We start from the raw sequence: 17,516 nt of genomic DNA, 5'->3' as shown, positions 1-17,516 counted from the left end.
AGTAAATGCTAATGGTTGAGATGAGACTGGTAAATGGTACAAAATGATTCAATAGATTGAGAATACTGTAAAGCTTACCAGTGGCACAAACATAAAGCCCAACAGATGAGTGTCTATTGGCTGTGCAAAGCTAGGGGAGCATCTTACAAGCATATTGTTGAGCCAGCCTATCCCCATTTGGAGTTAAGAGTCACCGCTAACCAGTACGAAGTTGTGAGTGATCGTCCATGATGAAATGTGAATACTGAAGTGTTTTCCAGTGTGTCATGGTGGATTGGTTTGCACTGCGACCTCACTGGGTATGAATGCACCACCCAGCCACTGTGTAGAGCAGGGGTCCCCAATCCCAGTCCACGAGGGCTGGTGTCCCTGCAGGTTTTAGATGTGTCCTTGATCCATCACAGCTGATTTAAATGGATAATTACCTTCTCAACATGTCTTGAAGTTTTCCAGAGGCCTGGTAATGAACTAATCATGTGATTCAGGTGTGTTAAACCAGGGTGAGATCTAAAACCTGCAGGGACACCGGCCCTTGTGGACTGGGATTGGGGACCCCTGGTGTAGAGTGTGCATGTTCCCCCTGTACTCCAGTTTCATCCAACAGGCCAAAGACATGCACGTTAGGTTAACTTGTGATTCTAAATGGGCCATAGGTGTGAATGTGTATCTCTGTTCGCCCTGTGAGAGACTGGCAATCTATCCAGGATGTACCTCTCCCGCCTTGTGACAGCTGGGATAGGCTCTGCGACCCCAAAGAGGACGAGCAGTTAAAATTGATGGATCTTATATTGGTTCACTTTTGTTCAGTTTGCACCGAGAGCAGTCACATTTAGCAATGATGTAAATGTTTTGGAAAAAAATAAACTTTACAGAGTACACAATCATCAATAAAACAGTCAATTTCTGTTTAACAACAGATGGCAGTGACAGCAGTCAAAGCAATCTCCGTCTTCCGACTCTGGTTTTTTAATGACACAGTCGCTGATCTCATTAATACACAGCCATCTATTAGATGCAGTGAAATTGGATTACAGGGGGGTGCAGTCGTGCCAGGAGAGAGAGCCTCACAATGTCAGCCAAAGTGTGTCCAATGTCAGTGTTTCACCAAGAAAGAGAAGCTTTTGGTGATGGCACAAATCTAACAGTTACCTGCTTTTCAGTAGGATGGTAATGAATGTCTTTTTCACCAGCACTCATTAGAAAATCCTATTAAAAGTAACCACACATTTTATTTCTGTCAAACAAAAGAAATCTTAATATTTCAAAATATTACCAAACCACAAGTGACAGAGGAGGATTTGCATTTCTTAGTTATATGTTTCAAAGCAAAAGCCTGCTCTGTTTAATTTTATGGCTGTGCCTGTAGGACAATTTGATCATTCTGGTGATTTTTAATTAACAATCCTAAGATAAATGTGTATCCTCTGCTCCTGTTTGTAATGAGACAGGCCTTGGAAATGAGAGAGAGAGTCTGTGCGAGCCGGCGACACTGCTCTTGATTTATACATGAACGCGGTCTGTGGGACATGAGGAGAGTGGGTACAGCCCCCCCTCTCCACAGCCGCAATGCAGTGCAATAACTCGCAGCGTTTACCTTTTGGCATCGCACCTCGTAGAATTTCTCTTGACACTTTATTAATCTTCACTTTAATGAGCTGCAGATTTCTGCATACATGAAGAAAAGCCGCCAAGCCTTGTGTGCTTCATTTTTCATTCTTTATTTTTGTGTTTCATATTGCATATTCTCAGCAGTTTATACAGAGCACAGTCATCATTGTCCTAACACTGCAGACTAGAAGAGTGAGACACTCCAGTTCACCTGTAAGGAGAAGCTGCATTAAGGTGCACAACAAGCAAAATTCAAGTCTTCCTTATTTATTCATTTGTAAATATAAGTTTTCATATTCAATATCTGTGACAATCTTTAGCTAGACATTGGTTTGACATCTCTACCCTTGAAGGCTTGCGTAGGTGCAGCAGGGTCCTCCTGCCCCCATCAGCGGGAATCCTGTTTAAATGCACTTGATATTGATTAAGGGCAGTTGTCACATTCTGATAAAGAGTTTAAGAGCATTCTGTATTCACTACAGTCATACATCAGAAGCATCAGGGGCATATAATGGCCATACGTAGGGAGCGGGGGGGTATTTGCTACAGAAATCACTATTGCTTACATACTGTTACCTGCTTGGCTTTGGGCATTTTATTGCCCATCTGAACTGCTGGGTACATCCAGCTTCTCTTTCTCTTCAGTCACTTTTTGCCCTTTCCTCACCTCACCTCCCTCCATCACAGATCTTTGGCATCTCCTCCTCTAGCCCTGAAACGCAGCATTTTTGTCTTACTTCTTGGGTTTCTCCTCCTTGCTTTCCTTTGACTCAGTGCCAGAAGATTTCTCAGCCTTCTCCATCTTTGCTCCTTCCTTCACCTCTTTACTAGCCTCCTTTTTCTCCTCTGGCTTCTTCTCCTCTTTCTTGCTATCTTTTTTCTCAGGCTCTGCTTTAGGCTTCTCTTCTGGCTTCTTCTCCTCTGTTTTTTTCTCCTCTGGTTTCTTCTCCTCTGGCTTCTTCTCCTCCTTCTTGCTCTCTGTTTTCTCAGGCTCTGCTTTAGCAGCTGGCTTTGCCTCAGGTTCGGCCTTCTCTGATTTAGGAGCAGAGGGCTTCTCCTCCTCCTTGGCAGGGGGAGTACTCTCTTTAGCCTCAGACTTGGGGGCTGGCTTGTCCTCAGCAGGCTTGCTGGGAGTTACAGGTTTTGAAGCCTCTTCCTTTTTTGGTGTTTCCTCTTCTTTGCTTTCTTTCTTTGTTTCAGGTTTGTCCACCTTCTCTGGTTCTTTCTCTTTGGGTTCCTGCTTCTTCTCCTCCTTCACAGGCTGCTCTTTCTCCTTCTTTTCCTCTTTGACAGGCTGAGGCTTCTCTTTTTTCTCCTCTTTTTCCTCCTTTTTAGGGGTGTCTTTGGCAGAAAATGGTTTGGCCTTCTCCTTCTCTGGAGACTTTGGTTCAGGGCTCTTGGGAGGAGGAGATTTGGACTCAGGAGACTTGCTGGGTGGGGATTTGGACACGGGTGACTTTGACTCATCTCCTGCAGGAGACTTGGCTGCAGGGGATTTGGCTGCTGGTGATTTGGCTTCTGGTGATTTTTGTGGCGATTTAGATTCTGGTGATTTGACAGTAGGAGATTTAGATTGAGGAGATTTTGAAGGAGGGGAAGCAGCTTTTTCTGGAGATTTGGACTTTTCTTCTTCTTCACCTGCCTTTTCTTCCTCTCCTTTCTCCTCTTCCTCTCCCTCTTCTTCCTTTTCCTCCTCTTTTTCTTCCTCTCCCTCTCCTTCCTGCTTCTCATCTCCTTTTTCCTCACCTTCTTCTTCACCCTCTTCTTCTTTGGTTTCTTCACCCTCTCCTTCCTCTGCTTCTTCTTCATCTTCTTCTTTCTTTTCCTCCTCATCTTCATCTGCTTCCTCTGTCACCTCCGTCACCTGTGTTTCATCTGTCTGTTCCTCTACAATGACTGTATCAGAGATCTCTTCTCCTTTTACTTTCAAGTGGGCAGAGATTCTGCTTTCCAGGTAGGAGTATGGGCCTCCACCTGACACAAAGCGATTCTCCTCTCCCTCCAGTAGTTTCCTGTTTGGAAGACAAGAACACAGAGAATGAAAGTGTTAATCACTTTTAGCATAAAGAAACCAATTTAAAGTTACATTTTTTAGATCCCAACTAACCTGTAAGCAGCAATTTCGATATCCAGAGCCATCTTCACATTCAGAAGCTCCTGGTAATCTTTTAGCTGGCTAGCCATCTCCCATTTTGTAGTTTTTAACTCGTTGTCGAGCTGATTGATGGTTTCCTGCAAAACAAACGTAAACATCCTCTCTGGTCACATATCATTCATCAAGTGTCTGAAAAGAGATTTGCAGTATTGGTGCATTTCTGCTTTTTCTGCATGTCTGTGCTGATGCCTTGCCTGTAGTGAGTTGAGGTCGTCTTGGTGTCTGTCTTCACTCTCTATACGCTGCCTCTCCAGTGACTCCTTGGTTCCTCGAAGAGTCTCCAGCTCAATGGTGCGGCTCTGGAGCTTGCGGCGGTATTCTGCAATCTCTTCCTGGGTTCCACGGATTGCATCCTGGTTAGACCGAGCAGCCTCGGACAGATGCTCCATGCGCACTGTGGAAAAAAACGAATTTTAAAAAGTACATGACATGTTTAGAAATCACTTTTAATTAAGATAATCGCCTGAAATATGACACATATGCATACTTTTAAAAGAAAGGGGAACATTTTGAGTCTAAAGACGTAGGCCTTTTTTTTAACTGAAAATATTTAACCAGTCCTGCTTTAGAGAACAGACAGTTACTACAAAGATCCTCTGTAACCTTGACACTGTCCAGCTGCCAGTCAATAGTCTGACTCAGCTCCCTCCTGCATCCAAGCATGAATAAACCACTGCTGCAGTCAGCTGGACTCAAAGAAGGTCAATTTGTTTGTACCTTTTACTAGCTGTACCAGGTCAAAATGTACACCTACTGAGAGGGATTGGGTATAGACCAATATGTCCTTTGACATACCCAAAACTACAATGCGCAGGAAACCCTTCTGGGCCTTCAAAGTTGTCAGCAGTGTGTTTATGTAGCACCATAAAAGTCAGCAGTGCTGTGTCTAAGTGCTGCTCACAGTGGCTGTAAGATCATGTCTCACTTATTGCTTTGCTAGTAATTCTATGCATCAGATCTACGTCCAGGTGCTTTTATTAATCACATCAGCCAGGAGAAGATGGCTGTAAAAAGCACGACCGACTGATGAAACATTATCAGCCCGCCGCGACCTTGAAAGGTACTTTTCTACTCGTGGAAGTCCAGGGTCAGATCCATCAGCACAGCAAAAAGAGAAACAGGTAGTGAACACCCACTGCTAGTCGGCAAGAGTGCAAATTAATCGTAGTCTCTTCGCTGTGTGCCACCTCACCTCTGCAGGGCTGGCCTTTAATTTTTTTAAATATTCTTTTAAAAGGTCACTATGCCGCAACTGCGCAGTCATAGAAAAGGGCACCAACTAAGATAAAAGGCAAATTATTGATATTATTTAAGTGATTATTATTATTTTATGTATTTATTTGCGCATTTCCAAACTGGTTACCTTGCTTCTTTCGCGTAATTCGTCACTTGTAATTTAACCTCTAAAGTTTTCGATGTGATAGATTAATAAATGTTATCAACCAACATTCCAACGTAACAGTCGGAGACGCCTCAAATAAATCCCGATCTGGATCCATGAGGCACACTTCAGCACCACGGACAGCGGACAAACGTGACTTTACGCACGGAGACTTTTGATCGTTTCAATAAACTTTCCTCCTCTTTTTTGCTCGGACTCACCTTTGAACCACTCCTCGGCGTGCACTGAGGTCTTGGATGCGTGACTGTCCAGCTGCGAGCGGATCTCGCGCAGTGCGGTGGTGACATCCGCCTTCAGGGTGTCCCGCATGTCGAAGCTCACCTGCGCGCTCTGAATCTGCTCCAAGAGCTCCGCCACTTCTTCCTCGTGGTTCTTCTTAAGAAAAGCGGCCTCCTCTTCCAGCGCACGGAGCTTCTTGTCTAGCTCCAGGCGTACCAGCCGGCACTCCTCGACATACTTTTTCATAGCGCGAGCGGCAGCCTCCAACTCTTCCCGGTTCCGCGCTTCATCCTCCAGCCTGACCCGCAGGTGCTGGATGTCCTCTTCCAAGTGCTCGTGCTCCACAGCCGCGCGGGCCTTCTCTCCGGTCAGCTGCTGCAGGAGACCCCTGAGGTCACCCAGTTCCCTCTCGTAGTGCTCCCCGACCGAGGCGCGCCCGGCTTGGTTCTGCCGCAGCGCCGCCGCTTCCGCCTCCAGGTTGCGGTTGTGCATCTCCAGGTTGCGCACCTTGTCGATGTAGCCGGCAAACCGGTCGTTCAGAGCTTGCAGGATCTCTTTCTCGCTCTTCCGAGTCATGTCGCCGTTAAAGGTCTCCAAGCTGTCGATTGAGGATGGCTGGCTGTAGGTGAGGCGACGGCGCTGGGAGTGAAAGCCGCTGGAGGACACGGAGGCGGGCCGAGCCTTGCGGTACGAGCTCGGGCCCATGAAGTGATGCTCTACCGTGAAACTCATGTTGGCTGGGCCGGTGAAAACTGACTGCAGTAGGAGGGAGAGCGATCAGCTTTTATAGGAGGGAGGGAAAAGACAGTAGTCAGCACCAAGACACGCTCGTTTTTAAAGAGATACCTTTTCCTCAGAAAACTACCGGCTGCGCAGGAATGGCAAGACGATACTCGCTCCCGTTAGTGTAGGATCCTGATGATAAGTATGTATTTTGAAGGTATTAGAGGTGTTGATGAGGGGATACTTTACTGACGGAACAATCCTAAATATTGGGACTATAACATGCGATATGTTTTTTAAGCATCCAAAACTGCACCTGGAAATATCTAGGCGATGTTTCAAAACAAGATTGTAATATAAATAATTTTAATCATATTCACAAATGCCTGCTTCTGGGTTTCTTTACGCAGTTTAAAAAATATATATTTAAAAACACATGGGAATACTGTGGGCATAGATGTGGCTAAAGTCCTGGTGGACCTTCTTTCTAATATGTTTCTTTAATAGGGACAACTCATCTTAATAATAAATACCACTTTAAAATGTAACAAACTGTAAATGATTTTAGCAAATTTGCTCATTTCCATCTGTGACTGATTGTGTGGGTGTCCACTGTGTTCTGCTGATGCTCTCTGTAGCTTCACTGCTGCAGTGTGAGTTTGCAGATCCACAGCCATACCCCCTGGGACTCAACTCAACTGCTGGGCCATTGACAGACTCCTTCTTTTAGTACAGGCACACACACAAAGAGTATTTCCTTCTTTCCCCTTTTCAGAAAGCAGCTTCCCATCACTTAGTTTCTGCTTCTTTTTGAGAGAGCAATTTTAACATGTGCAGAATCTGATTGCAGGTTGAGTGTGTGATGCACACAAATGACACAGAAACCAAAAACAGCAGCATGAGTTACACTGATACAGCATTCACAGAAACCCCAAACAGCTGTCTCTGCTGATCTAAAGAGATGTCTGCTCTGAGAAGAGGAGCAGTTCTGAAGAGCACATACAGCACCTATTGATCACTCAGGGTGAGTGAGTTTATTCTACCTTAAAGGGAAACTGTAGGCCTCGCCTTTAATATGAGCAAATATTTGGAAGAATCCACCATTTAGCAGACAGCAGCGATTTCTCATTTTCAGCCATTCTTTGTTATTGTAACATTAATGTCATCAGCTCAGTGACACCCATAGATGTGTGACACTTAAGTGCTCTATAGCAGATGCGCTACATTTGTAATGAAACACGCAAAAGTCTCTGTGTGCTTTGCATCACGTCTCACACGTTTGGGGTGGGGTGGTGGGGGTGGGGGTTCTCCAGCATAGGAATTACATGCGTCACAGCCCCTCCATCCACTGGCTGCAAGTTTTATAGATGAGGATAATGCAACAGAGATGACAGGATTCTGCTGTGAAAGGCACTTTCTGTAGCGCATGTCAAAATGTAAGTGCACATGAAATATAAGCAGCAGGCCAGATCTGAGGTTTATCAGCAGTTATTGCAGTAACTCAAAACAGGCTGGCCTGAAAGCACGAGTATCTGTTACTTGAAACCAAAAATCTTGTAACAGCCAAACTAAGATATATTGCTTGGAATATGACCTCCAAATAACAGGTCACCTGCAGTCTGTCTCCTGCTTTTGCTTCTCAGAATTAACATAATCCTCTCTCCTGTGCTGTCATAGGTGAATTAATCAGTCACATTTTTCAATATAGCTGAAAGCTTGATGACTGCCACTGCAAAGGCTTTTGATAGAAGAGCACAAAGGATGTTGCCATGTAGCGGCCTTGTCCTTGAAGCGATGGATGGACAGACAGCAGCAGAGTGAGACAGATACAGAGATGGAAAATAGCAGAATCGATGCAGAGGAAAACGTCAGAAAAAAGTGAAACGTGTCCCAGAGGAATGATATCTTGCATTTGCAGGTGCACTGAGTTTAGGCTGTGGAGTTTCCCTTGTTTCAGAGGGGTATATTTAGACATTTCAGTGATTTGAGACTATCAGAGAACAGAAGAGCTGCAAGGCTGTGTTGGAAGGCAGACAACGAAGAACACAGTCGTCAGGGAACAAGTGGATGCACTGAAGGAGGGATGACAGGGTGTGACTGGAACTGGGGGACAAAACAGGGAGTCACCTTGGGAATGACATCCAGAAAAATGGTAGTCCGAAGTCTAACGGATGAATCAGCTGTAATTCAATTAAGGTTTAGATAGTGTTTCCTTACATTAGACTTCTGTGTGTTTGAGTATGTGTGCATGCATGTTTATACATGTAACTGAGGCTGATGCTTTTTTTTTCAGAACTACACAGCAGTCATGCAGATAATAAAAAATAGCTTTGTAACTGTGGAAATTTACTGACCATAGAGAAGTAGCTCACAGCTTGATCATGGCTCTGCCAGACCCAGAGATTGAACTTTCTAGAAAGCATCTAAACTTGACTCCGTTACAGCACCACCTGCTGGTCAGTCAGCAGAATGCCGGTGTCATCCCCACATGTGTCCACAGGGGGCAGCAGAGCCCCGCTGCCACTCAGCCTGTAACGTTTTATTTCCTGTGTTGCTCGCTTCTCTTTCACAAACGAGGGAAAGTTCAAACGAAACCACTCCAGCTTTTTCACCAAACACCGATGTGATGTGTGGTTAAAATGTATCAGCCGCCCTCTTTACTCGAGAAGTGGAGTCAGGAGAACAACGAGTTGGTAAATAAGTGTAAGGTGGGTAAGGCCGGCTAGCAGGTCTACATTTAATCACAGCTCTGCGATTAATTAGCAATACTAACATCAAATAAAACTGTAACTGCGAATAGATTAGATGACCAAAAATCTCATAGTTTAATTCATGTGCTAAAATGTAAAACAGAGCCAGTTTTTCTCCTGACAGACTGAAGTCCTTCTGTGCTGTCTTTTTCTTCAATGATTGTATATTAGCCTCCCTACCGTAACATAATACAGAAATAGAAGAGGTTTGCGTATGTATTAAGGTGTTATACAATTATGTAAAATACTCTACCTGGAGAACAAGTCATGAAGTCTTCTTTATGATATTGTTTTGGATTATTATTGGAGATGTAGAACAGCGTTAAGTTACACAAAGCCACTTATACCAAACATAAGAAAGGAGTAGGGGGTATCCCTCATGATGGTAGTTTGCAATGTGAAGTGCTCTCAAAAATACTCTCATGAAGGTATCTGACATAAATTTATCCAACACTGTGGTACATCCTGATCATGGTGTCATTTTGCTTTCACTTGATTGTTTCAGCAGCAGGAGGCAGCTGGAGGTGCTGTGAGCCGAGACCACAGGCAGTCCAGCCTGAGGTGGTGTTCCTCTGAATTTCACAAACTTTTGAGGAAAATCCAAGGTACTATGTGATATATTTGTCACATTTTATTTTTCAAATCATCACAAATGTTAATATTAGACACAGATAATTTGAGTAAATACAAAAAGCATTTTTTAAATGTAAATGATTAGTTCATTTATTAAGAGCTATTCAATAAAAAAAGCTATCCAAACCTACCCACCTCGGAAAGCTGAGAATAGGTTCACTGGCCACACCCAGGTCTGATTACTGCCAGACCAGCTGAATCAAGAAATCTCTTAAATTAAAACAGTCTGACAAAGTGAAAAGTTCTCAAAAAGCAACACATCATGCCACGACCCAAAGAACCACCCGAGAAACAAATTCACTGACATCCTTCAGTCCGGAAAGGGCTACAAAGAAATTTCCTACGGCTTTAGGATTCCAGTGAACCACAGTAAGAGCCATCATACACAAATGGAGAAAAACTTGGAACAGTGGGGAAACTTCTCAGGAGTGACCAGGAGGCCAAAATTACTCCAAGAGTGCAGCGACGACTCATCCAGGAGGTCAGAAAATACCCCAGAACAACATTAAAGAACTGCAGACTTCATACGTCAGTTAAGGTCAGAGTTGATGATTCAATAATAAGAAAGAGACTGGGCAACAATGGCATCCATAGGAGAGTTCAAGGAGAAAACCACTGCTCAAACACAAAGACTTCTCGATCCCCAAGACAGGAGAATATTTTGTAGGCTGATGAAATGAAAGGTTGAACTTTTTGAAGGTTTAATAAAAAAAAATTCTGATTTACTCAGTTTATCTTTGTCTAATATTGAAATTAGTTTAATGATCTGAAACATGCAAGTGTGACAAATATATATTTAAAAAAGGAAGTCATGACACCGTATAATTTACCTCAATGCAGCTTCTTTCTACGCGTCTCTCTTCTGCAGGTATTCCTCCTCATGTAGATCACTCGCAGCTGGAGTTGGCAGTGGTGTATAATACGTGTGTATGCTTTACTGCTCAGTCTCAATTTTCAGAAGCTGAGCTGCTCCTCAAAGAAGCCACTGAGCGAGGTAGGCCTCTATGTGAAAAAATGGCCATATATGATACGATTCAGGAACTAATGCCACAAATCCAAGTTTTTGTAAGTTCAGAGATTCTCAAGTGTGAATTTTACAGCCTGCCATTCTTCTTTACAGTGTTACAGGTGACAGGAAATAACGCTGATACTTCTGATCTGCTTGTGCTGTGGAGAGCAGGGCTTAAATCAGCGGGAAACACAGCTTTGCATCCTCATGTTTTGTACCTCCTCTGTCTGCAGTGGGCACTATGGCTGGCCAAATGCCAGCTAGAAAATATAGGGGAATTACAGGTAAGATGATTTTTAGGTTATGTCCACGCCTTTCTACTTTCTTTTTAGTTTTAAACAAACTATAGGATCTATGCATTGATTAGCCACATGAGATGCCTGTTTAACTGCTTTATATGGGAAAAATCACTGTGCTGATTTTGACTTGTTCTTTGTCACCTGACACAGAGTTGGTAGAAACTATTTTCCCACAGTTATTTGTTGGATTCATGCTATCCCAGTGTTTTCTGTCACTGCATGTAATACAAACTACATTGATGATACTCCACAGTGTATAAGCATTTAAAGACCTGTGTGCAGTCCCCATCTGTCGAGTGGAGATGGAAGTTTGATCTTGGATTTGTTTTTGTTCTTGTTTAAAATGATTCAGTTATTGTATTTTTTCATGTCATGCAGGAGCAGATGTCTTCTCTTTGTGAGATAGTATGTGATGGAGTTGGGGATTGCAGTCCAAGCGAGGCAAAAGGAAGGTTGTCAAAGAGTCCTCTGTTGGTGATGGAACCGAAAAGGCTCACCGAATTATTACAGATCTGCACTTCCATTGCTCAAGGTTGGCTACATTCATGCTTTTTAGCAATGTATTTTTGAGGCTCAGTTATAGTTGTTTCTGCTCATGCTACCATAATTAATAAGGCATAAGTCATAGTGTAGATTTCTCCTCTCTGCTTTGCAAATTAACATTTCACCTCGGTGATCCCTTGTCAGCAAACTATTATTACATGCTTCCAAAATCAGTATTTGTGACATGTTTAAAGGTTTGTGTGTTGCTAACAGAGACGGGCAGTAACGCGTTACTGTAATCTGATTACTTTTTTCAAGTAACGAGTAAAGTATGGGATTACTATTGCAAAAACGGTAACTAGATTACCGTTACTTTCCCGTAGGAATGCTGCGTTACTGCGTTACTAAAACCGTGATTTTTTTTTTGCGAGAGTGTCTCATGACAGTGACATAAGCGAGTGCGACGTTCGTGGCAGCAGCTGTGTGCAGATCAACAATGGATCATATATCGAGTACGGGAGAGAGTATGAGCGTGCAGCGTTTAAAGCGTGGAAGTACTGACCTTACTTTGAGTTTGATTCCATAAAAAGTGACAAAAACATTAGTGTCCGTTGTGTGTGGGAAGAAAACTTCTTTTTACAGCGAAAAAAACCCCTAAACTTCCAAGCAAGCACCGAGTGCGCTATGACGTAATGTGAAACTCACAGAGAAACTCGCGGATTCTTCCACTGACCGCTGCGGCACACCTGCACCAGGGTAAACCTCCGCCTACCTAACTCCTGCTTTACAGGTGAAAATAGAGCAAAAGGACCGCTAGTCTTTGACTTTATTTATTTTCTGCTGTGTTTTACTTGCATCTATTTGAAAGAGTGAGTGTAAACACACACAAAAAAAATTATTTTATGTGCTGGAATGTGCACAAAATAGGTTTAAATATTAAACAAATTTCTTCCAGTCAGAGAATGTTGCATTTAATTAAATTTTTGCTTGATGCATAAAGTTAAAAGATTAAAACTAATAAAACAAGTTTTAAAAAGGGACCTTTCCATTTGATTACATTTTGTATGATGGATTATGTAGAAAAAGTAGAATTGGGCTGAAAGATTTATCGCTTTATCACCTATTCAGGTTGTAAATCGTGTTTTTAAAAAGTAACTAAGTAATTAATTACTTTTGAAAATAAGTAATCAGTAAAGTAACGGGATTACTTTTTTGGGGAAGTAATCAGTAATTAGTTACTGATTACTTTTTTCAAGTAACTTGACCAACACTGGTTGCTAATGTGTCTTTTTACACTAGCGACAGCTATGAACACTGATGATGGTGAAATATGACTGTGATGTATTCATAGACTTCCTCTGTGTGATTCCACATGTTTAAAAAAGGTGCAGAAAAGCTGAATGAGGGTCGGAGTTCAGAAGCGTTGTCTGATCTACAGGCGGCTTCTGCCCTGCCAGCTACCAGGGCTCTAGTGGCATATACACACCTTCTTTCAGGCTCCTGCCTCGCTCATATGGTATACACATGCACTGTAATCATATAAACAAAAGAGCAGCCTTTAAGCAGTTGTCTTAAGTTAATGTTTGTCTTTCCGATTGTCTCTAGAACCGCCCACAGATGGCACTGCAGTGTTACAAGAGGGCACTCGAGACAGACTCCCGTTGTGTGTGTGCTCTGTACCGAAGCATGCTCATCTATAGACAGCTGGGAAACACACAGGCTGAGATACAGGCTCTTCGCCTACTGCACTCAGTGAGTGATGCACATACACTCTCCACATAAAGGCCATACATGCAGACGAGAGAAAGGATGCCGGTAATCCCTGCATGTACATATATTTTTAAGTTAGAAGCCTCACAGATGAAGATAAAGAAGTTTATTTTGATCACTGACATATTTTCAGTTAAATTCAGGCCTGCATCAAACATCAGACCTATCTTTTCCCACAGACTTTGATGTTGCCCCCTGCTACAGAGCCCGTTCTGGGAGGTATCCAACCCCTCTCTCCGTCCTTACTCCTCAGTAGCCAATCACTAAGCAGGCTGCTTTCAGTCCCGTCTGCCCTAAGTGTCCTTTACAGCCTTGCCCTCAAATGTGTGCTCAGTGGCAGGTAAGAAGAGCAGCAGGGATGCTTGCTGACCTCTACTCCAAAACAGAAAATGCCAATAGAGAGGAGGACAAAAGTATACTTGTATTAACAGTGGAGTGTTGCTGATGTTTCTGCAGGGTTACTGAGGGTGTTGAACATTATCTGGATCTGCTGGCTGCTCTTCACTCAGAGGATCAACATGCAGTAAGAGTGAAAATAATAACAAACAAAATCACAATTCAATTCTCCTTAATGGGTTCAATGACATGTATTTGTTTGCCTCAGGTTGATGCTGAGGTTTCTGTCCTACCCAGGATGCCGGAGCTTTACCTGGAGGCTGGCACTGCCTTGCTCTTTACCCGGCGTCCTGCAGATTGTATGGCGTTCTGCAATGAAGTCATCAGCACGACACTGGAGCTGGTACCAGAGAAAGTGGTGTTGGAAGAGCCAGAGGAAGGAATTGGAGGAGACGCGAGGGGTCTGAGTGTGGAGGGTGAAGATAAAGTGGCGATGCTCCTCTGGGCTGCAGCTGCCTACCTCGTCCAGGGTCACTGCCACGCTCACTTGAAGGACTGGAAACAAGCTGTGACTCATTACACGAGGTGTGAGAGATGAAAGTAATTTTACTTGTTTCAGCGTAATTCAGTTATTAAAACAAAACAAAACACTGCATTCTGTATTACAGGTGCATCAACCTGCTGGTGAAGGTGCACTTAAAAAACAGAGGTGAATACCTTAATGAGTTTATAAATACTTGGGAGACTTTTGCCTTTTTTTCTGTCTTTCTGTTATTTTCTGTATTTTATGGTCGATTACAGATTTCCAACCACAGATCCCTGCTGCAGATGTGAATGTTAAGCATGGGAAAGATCTCTGCACCCTGCAAAGAATGAAGGGGCTTTCACTAGCATGGAGGGGTATCAGCTTCACCCAGATGGACCAGCTGAGAGAGGCGCTGAGGGACCTCCAGCTCAGCCTGCAGGCCTTCCCAGGTATACACGCCACAGCTGTAACTTAATCCTGTGAATAGCAGAAGTTGAAGCTATTTCTGACATTTGATATATCAGCAGTACTCTGTCATTGTAGCTAGCTGGTCATACAAAGAGAAAATAATATAAGTCATAGACTCCTAATCTTATACATCAGTGTATTTAATACTTTTTTTCTTATATGTAACATTTATCACATTGTTCTTCACTATTGGCCCACACTCAGTGACAAATAGGGGACACAAGACAAGTTGTATTGCTCATCATTGTTTTATTTACCATAAAGAAAACTAATAAACATGAGGTATGAGGAGTCAGAAGTATCAGTCATTACATGGATGCACGGATGAGCATTACATGTATGTGCTGATGTTGGCATCGGTGTGAAAGAGGAAACAAAAACAAAATCTGGAGGTGTCATTCCTAGGAGCTCAGGCCTGCTTAAACCATGTGGAATATGCTACACATGTGTAAACCAGTTATCCCAATGACCCTCTCCACTACTGTCCTCTGCAGGAGGAAACCCTGCAGAGACAAAAAAGGGAGGGGCCATAACACTGTAGACCACAGGATTGTATTGAGTGTGGATTTGATTTACATGGTATTGTGCTATAACACGTTGTTGTGCTGTATGTGTTGTCTCAGATTATACAGGAGCTGGGCTGTGGTGCGGTGAGGTGCTATGGAGGCTTGGCAGGAAGCACGAGGCAGCAGCTTGCTGGGAAAAGACCTGGAGCCTCACGACTCAGACCTCAGTGGAGTAAGGCTTTCATTCTTGTATTGTTAAATGCCGTCGCTACATTTGAAGTTTATAATGTTAACTGCTGTACGTCATACTGTAGAAGATATTTGATCCTATGGTGACTGGAACTCCGGGACACAGTTGGGGAGCATGATAAGGTCATGGTTAGAGGTCAAGTTTTCTGAATATCTTGTGAACACAACAGCTCGAAAAGGATGTCACCTAGGTTTTTTGTTTTTTTTTCTTAAAACTGGGTCATTGATGTTTTTATCCAGGAAGGATGTCATACTGGCCTCTCATACTGATATCTTAGCTGCATCTACTGACAGGCACTCACACCTTGGAATTTGGCAAGTTTTATACAATTCATGCATTTTTATTTTTATTTTGCAGGTTTCTCAATACCACAGTATAATATGTAGCTATACCAGTGCCACTGTTTCAGTCTTTTGATAAAGTCACATTCAAAGCTTTTCCTCAATTTGCATTCAGTGAATTTTCATAATGTTAATAACCCTTCTGCTGTCAGATTGCTGTAACCACATAGATTTCCAGGCTAGGGCACAACTCGATAGCAGAATCATTTCAACATTAATTTCAATAGATGTGGACATCTTTTAACTCCTATTCACAGCAATATTTATAAAGCATTAGATGTGCTTTATATATCCCATAAGTTGGGAAATTCCTGAGTTACAACAGCCTTCAGTATTTCAAGAAAATCTGAATAATGCATTAAGGTAGAAATGATAGAAAGTTAAATAAAGATAAAGAGAAAAAAAGAAACTCGGTAGGTAAAAATATAACTCGAAAGAAATTTAAATAGTACAAATGTAAAATGCTTATTATAACAATAATAACAATACAACATCACACAATTGCACCACACAATAATAAAATGGCTCAAAATCAATAAAATAAAATGAACCAGTAATGGTGTAAATGTAGTAAGTACATCAAATGTCAGACAGTGTAAAATATGGTGGACGGTTAGATCAGCTAGTCAGATGTATTGTGATCTGGAGATACTCGGTGAGCTTTAAAGATTTCCTTTATCTGTGTTTATGGCGAGGACCTACATTAGCCTGTTTGGATAAGGTTTTCAGCTGCATGTCCTGTAAATTCTGCAGGGGTGGTCAGGATTATCCGTGGTGGATCACAGTTTGTTCAATAACCTTCTCTACAGCACAGTTTCAGATGTGTCCAAAATACTGCTGTGCCATTTTTTTGTTGCTAGTATACACAAAAAAATGTTACCAGGTAATATAAGGTCAAATGTGTATTAAAGAGTTAGCCTTAACATTGCCATCGCTAGTCCTCTGTGGTTCAGTCAATTTCTCTCGCTATGTGCAAATGTTTTCCGGCTGTTTGTATATTCCTTCCACTCTCATGAAAGCAATTTCTCTCAAATGCCTTGAGGAGATTTCTTCAACTTAGACACAAACGTTTAGTTAGGGTCAAGGACGAGCTAAATAAATCAGGAATTTGTGCTGTAGCTACACGGTGCAGTTTCTCAATAAATTGCACAGGGATTGACACTCCTTCAGGTGTTGGTCTGTAGCTTATTGCTAAAAAAAGTTGGAGACAAATAAAGTGGCTTAGAAAGCTTAAAGATGAATTAAAATTAAGTGATTACATCTTATGGCTTAATAGAGCATGAATGAAACAGCAACTTCATTGTTGTTGGTTGACAGTCAGTCACAAGGTGACAATTTGTTTGTTCTCGCTCTTGTTGTTTTTTGTTGGAAATTGCATGTAAATAAGAACAAGCACTCAAAGGGGATTTGAGATAATTTCTAATTACACACACAAAGTGGAGTTTGATTTAGCTGGATTGCCAAGCAGGAGTTTAACATACTTGGCCCGACCAGGATGTTATTCCAGTGGTTATCAGAGGTCAGCACTGTCACCTCACAAAATACAAGCTGACAGTTTGCAGGCTCTCTCTCTGGGTATTCTGGCTTCCTCCCACAGACACACATGTTATGTTAATTTGTGATGAAACTACGTGGAAGGTTGTCTGACCTCACCAGGGTCTTCCCTGCCTCTTTCCCTAGGATTGATAGTTTAATCACTTCTCTATATGCAGATACATTAGCTATGCAATGATGACTCTAATCTTTGTCTGTGTTGCAGAAAACTGCCTTTGTACCTACAGGATCCTCAGTCTGGCCCTTTGTTGGACTCTGTGGAGTTGCACTTTAGAATACAGGAACTTGGCCTTACCTAATCAGACTGGAGACAAAAGAAGAATTACTTGTGACTTAATGAGCTGGATCGATTTTGCTATACAAACATGGACCTACAGGGACAATAAAATAAAGCTTACTGTAAGCATTTGAAACTAAGGATGGGCACAGTGTATGTGTATTGTATGCATGAAATGATGGAAGATTAGGGCATGCATTGTTTGGA

General features: G+C 42.5%; 2 protein-coding genes across 4 annotated transcripts; one reads left to right on the top strand and one right to left on the bottom strand.

The window, feature by feature from the left end:
* Window positions 1-1,693: 1,693 nt before the first annotated feature.
* On the bottom strand, window positions 1,694-6,159 carry LOC146696928 (neurofilament medium polypeptide-like). The gene is made up of 4 exons (XM_085475286.1): window positions 5,366-6,159; window positions 3,958-4,157; window positions 3,716-3,840; window positions 1,694-3,620 (listed from the first exon to the last, which is right to left on the bottom strand). Exons 1-4 carry the CDS (start codon window positions 6,114-6,116, stop codon window positions 2,342-2,344), a joined length of 2,355 nt encoding a protein of 784 aa, XP_085331412.1. The 5' UTR covers window positions 6,117-6,159; the 3' UTR covers window positions 1,694-2,341.
* Window positions 6,160-8,619: 2,460 nt separating this feature from the next.
* On the top strand, window positions 8,620-17,385 carry fancg (FA complementation group G). Of its 3 annotated transcripts, none has more exons than XM_085475284.1 (14): window positions 8,620-8,815; window positions 9,366-9,462; window positions 10,359-10,484; window positions 10,611-10,783; window positions 11,177-11,330; window positions 12,667-12,797; window positions 12,887-13,033; window positions 13,231-13,391; window positions 13,508-13,574; window positions 13,656-13,972; window positions 14,056-14,096; window positions 14,189-14,362; window positions 15,005-15,119; window positions 17,238-17,385. In XM_085475284.1, exons 1-14 carry the CDS (start codon window positions 8,747-8,749, stop codon window positions 17,329-17,331), a joined length of 1,866 nt encoding a protein of 621 aa, XP_085331410.1. In that variant the 5' UTR covers window positions 8,620-8,746; the 3' UTR covers window positions 17,332-17,385. The 3 variants fall into 3 exon arrangements, with proteins under 3 accessions (XP_085331410.1, XP_085331409.1, XP_085331408.1); XM_085475283.1 differs by having other exon boundaries at window positions 9,363-9,462; XM_085475282.1 differs by having other exon boundaries at window positions 13,508-13,972.
* Window positions 17,386-17,516: the final 131 nt, after the last annotated feature.

Source organism: Copadichromis virginalis, linkage group LG12 (assembly GCF_057382275.1).
Source record: "Copadichromis virginalis isolate Kocher_CV1m ecotype Utaka linkage group LG12, C_Virginalis_male_GT1.1, whole genome shotgun sequence".
Taxonomy (NCBI): Eukaryota; Metazoa; Chordata; class Actinopteri; order Cichliformes; family Cichlidae; genus Copadichromis; species Copadichromis virginalis.
The sequence above is the reverse complement of the archived record's forward strand: the minus strand, read 5'-3'. Positions and strand labels throughout refer to the sequence as shown.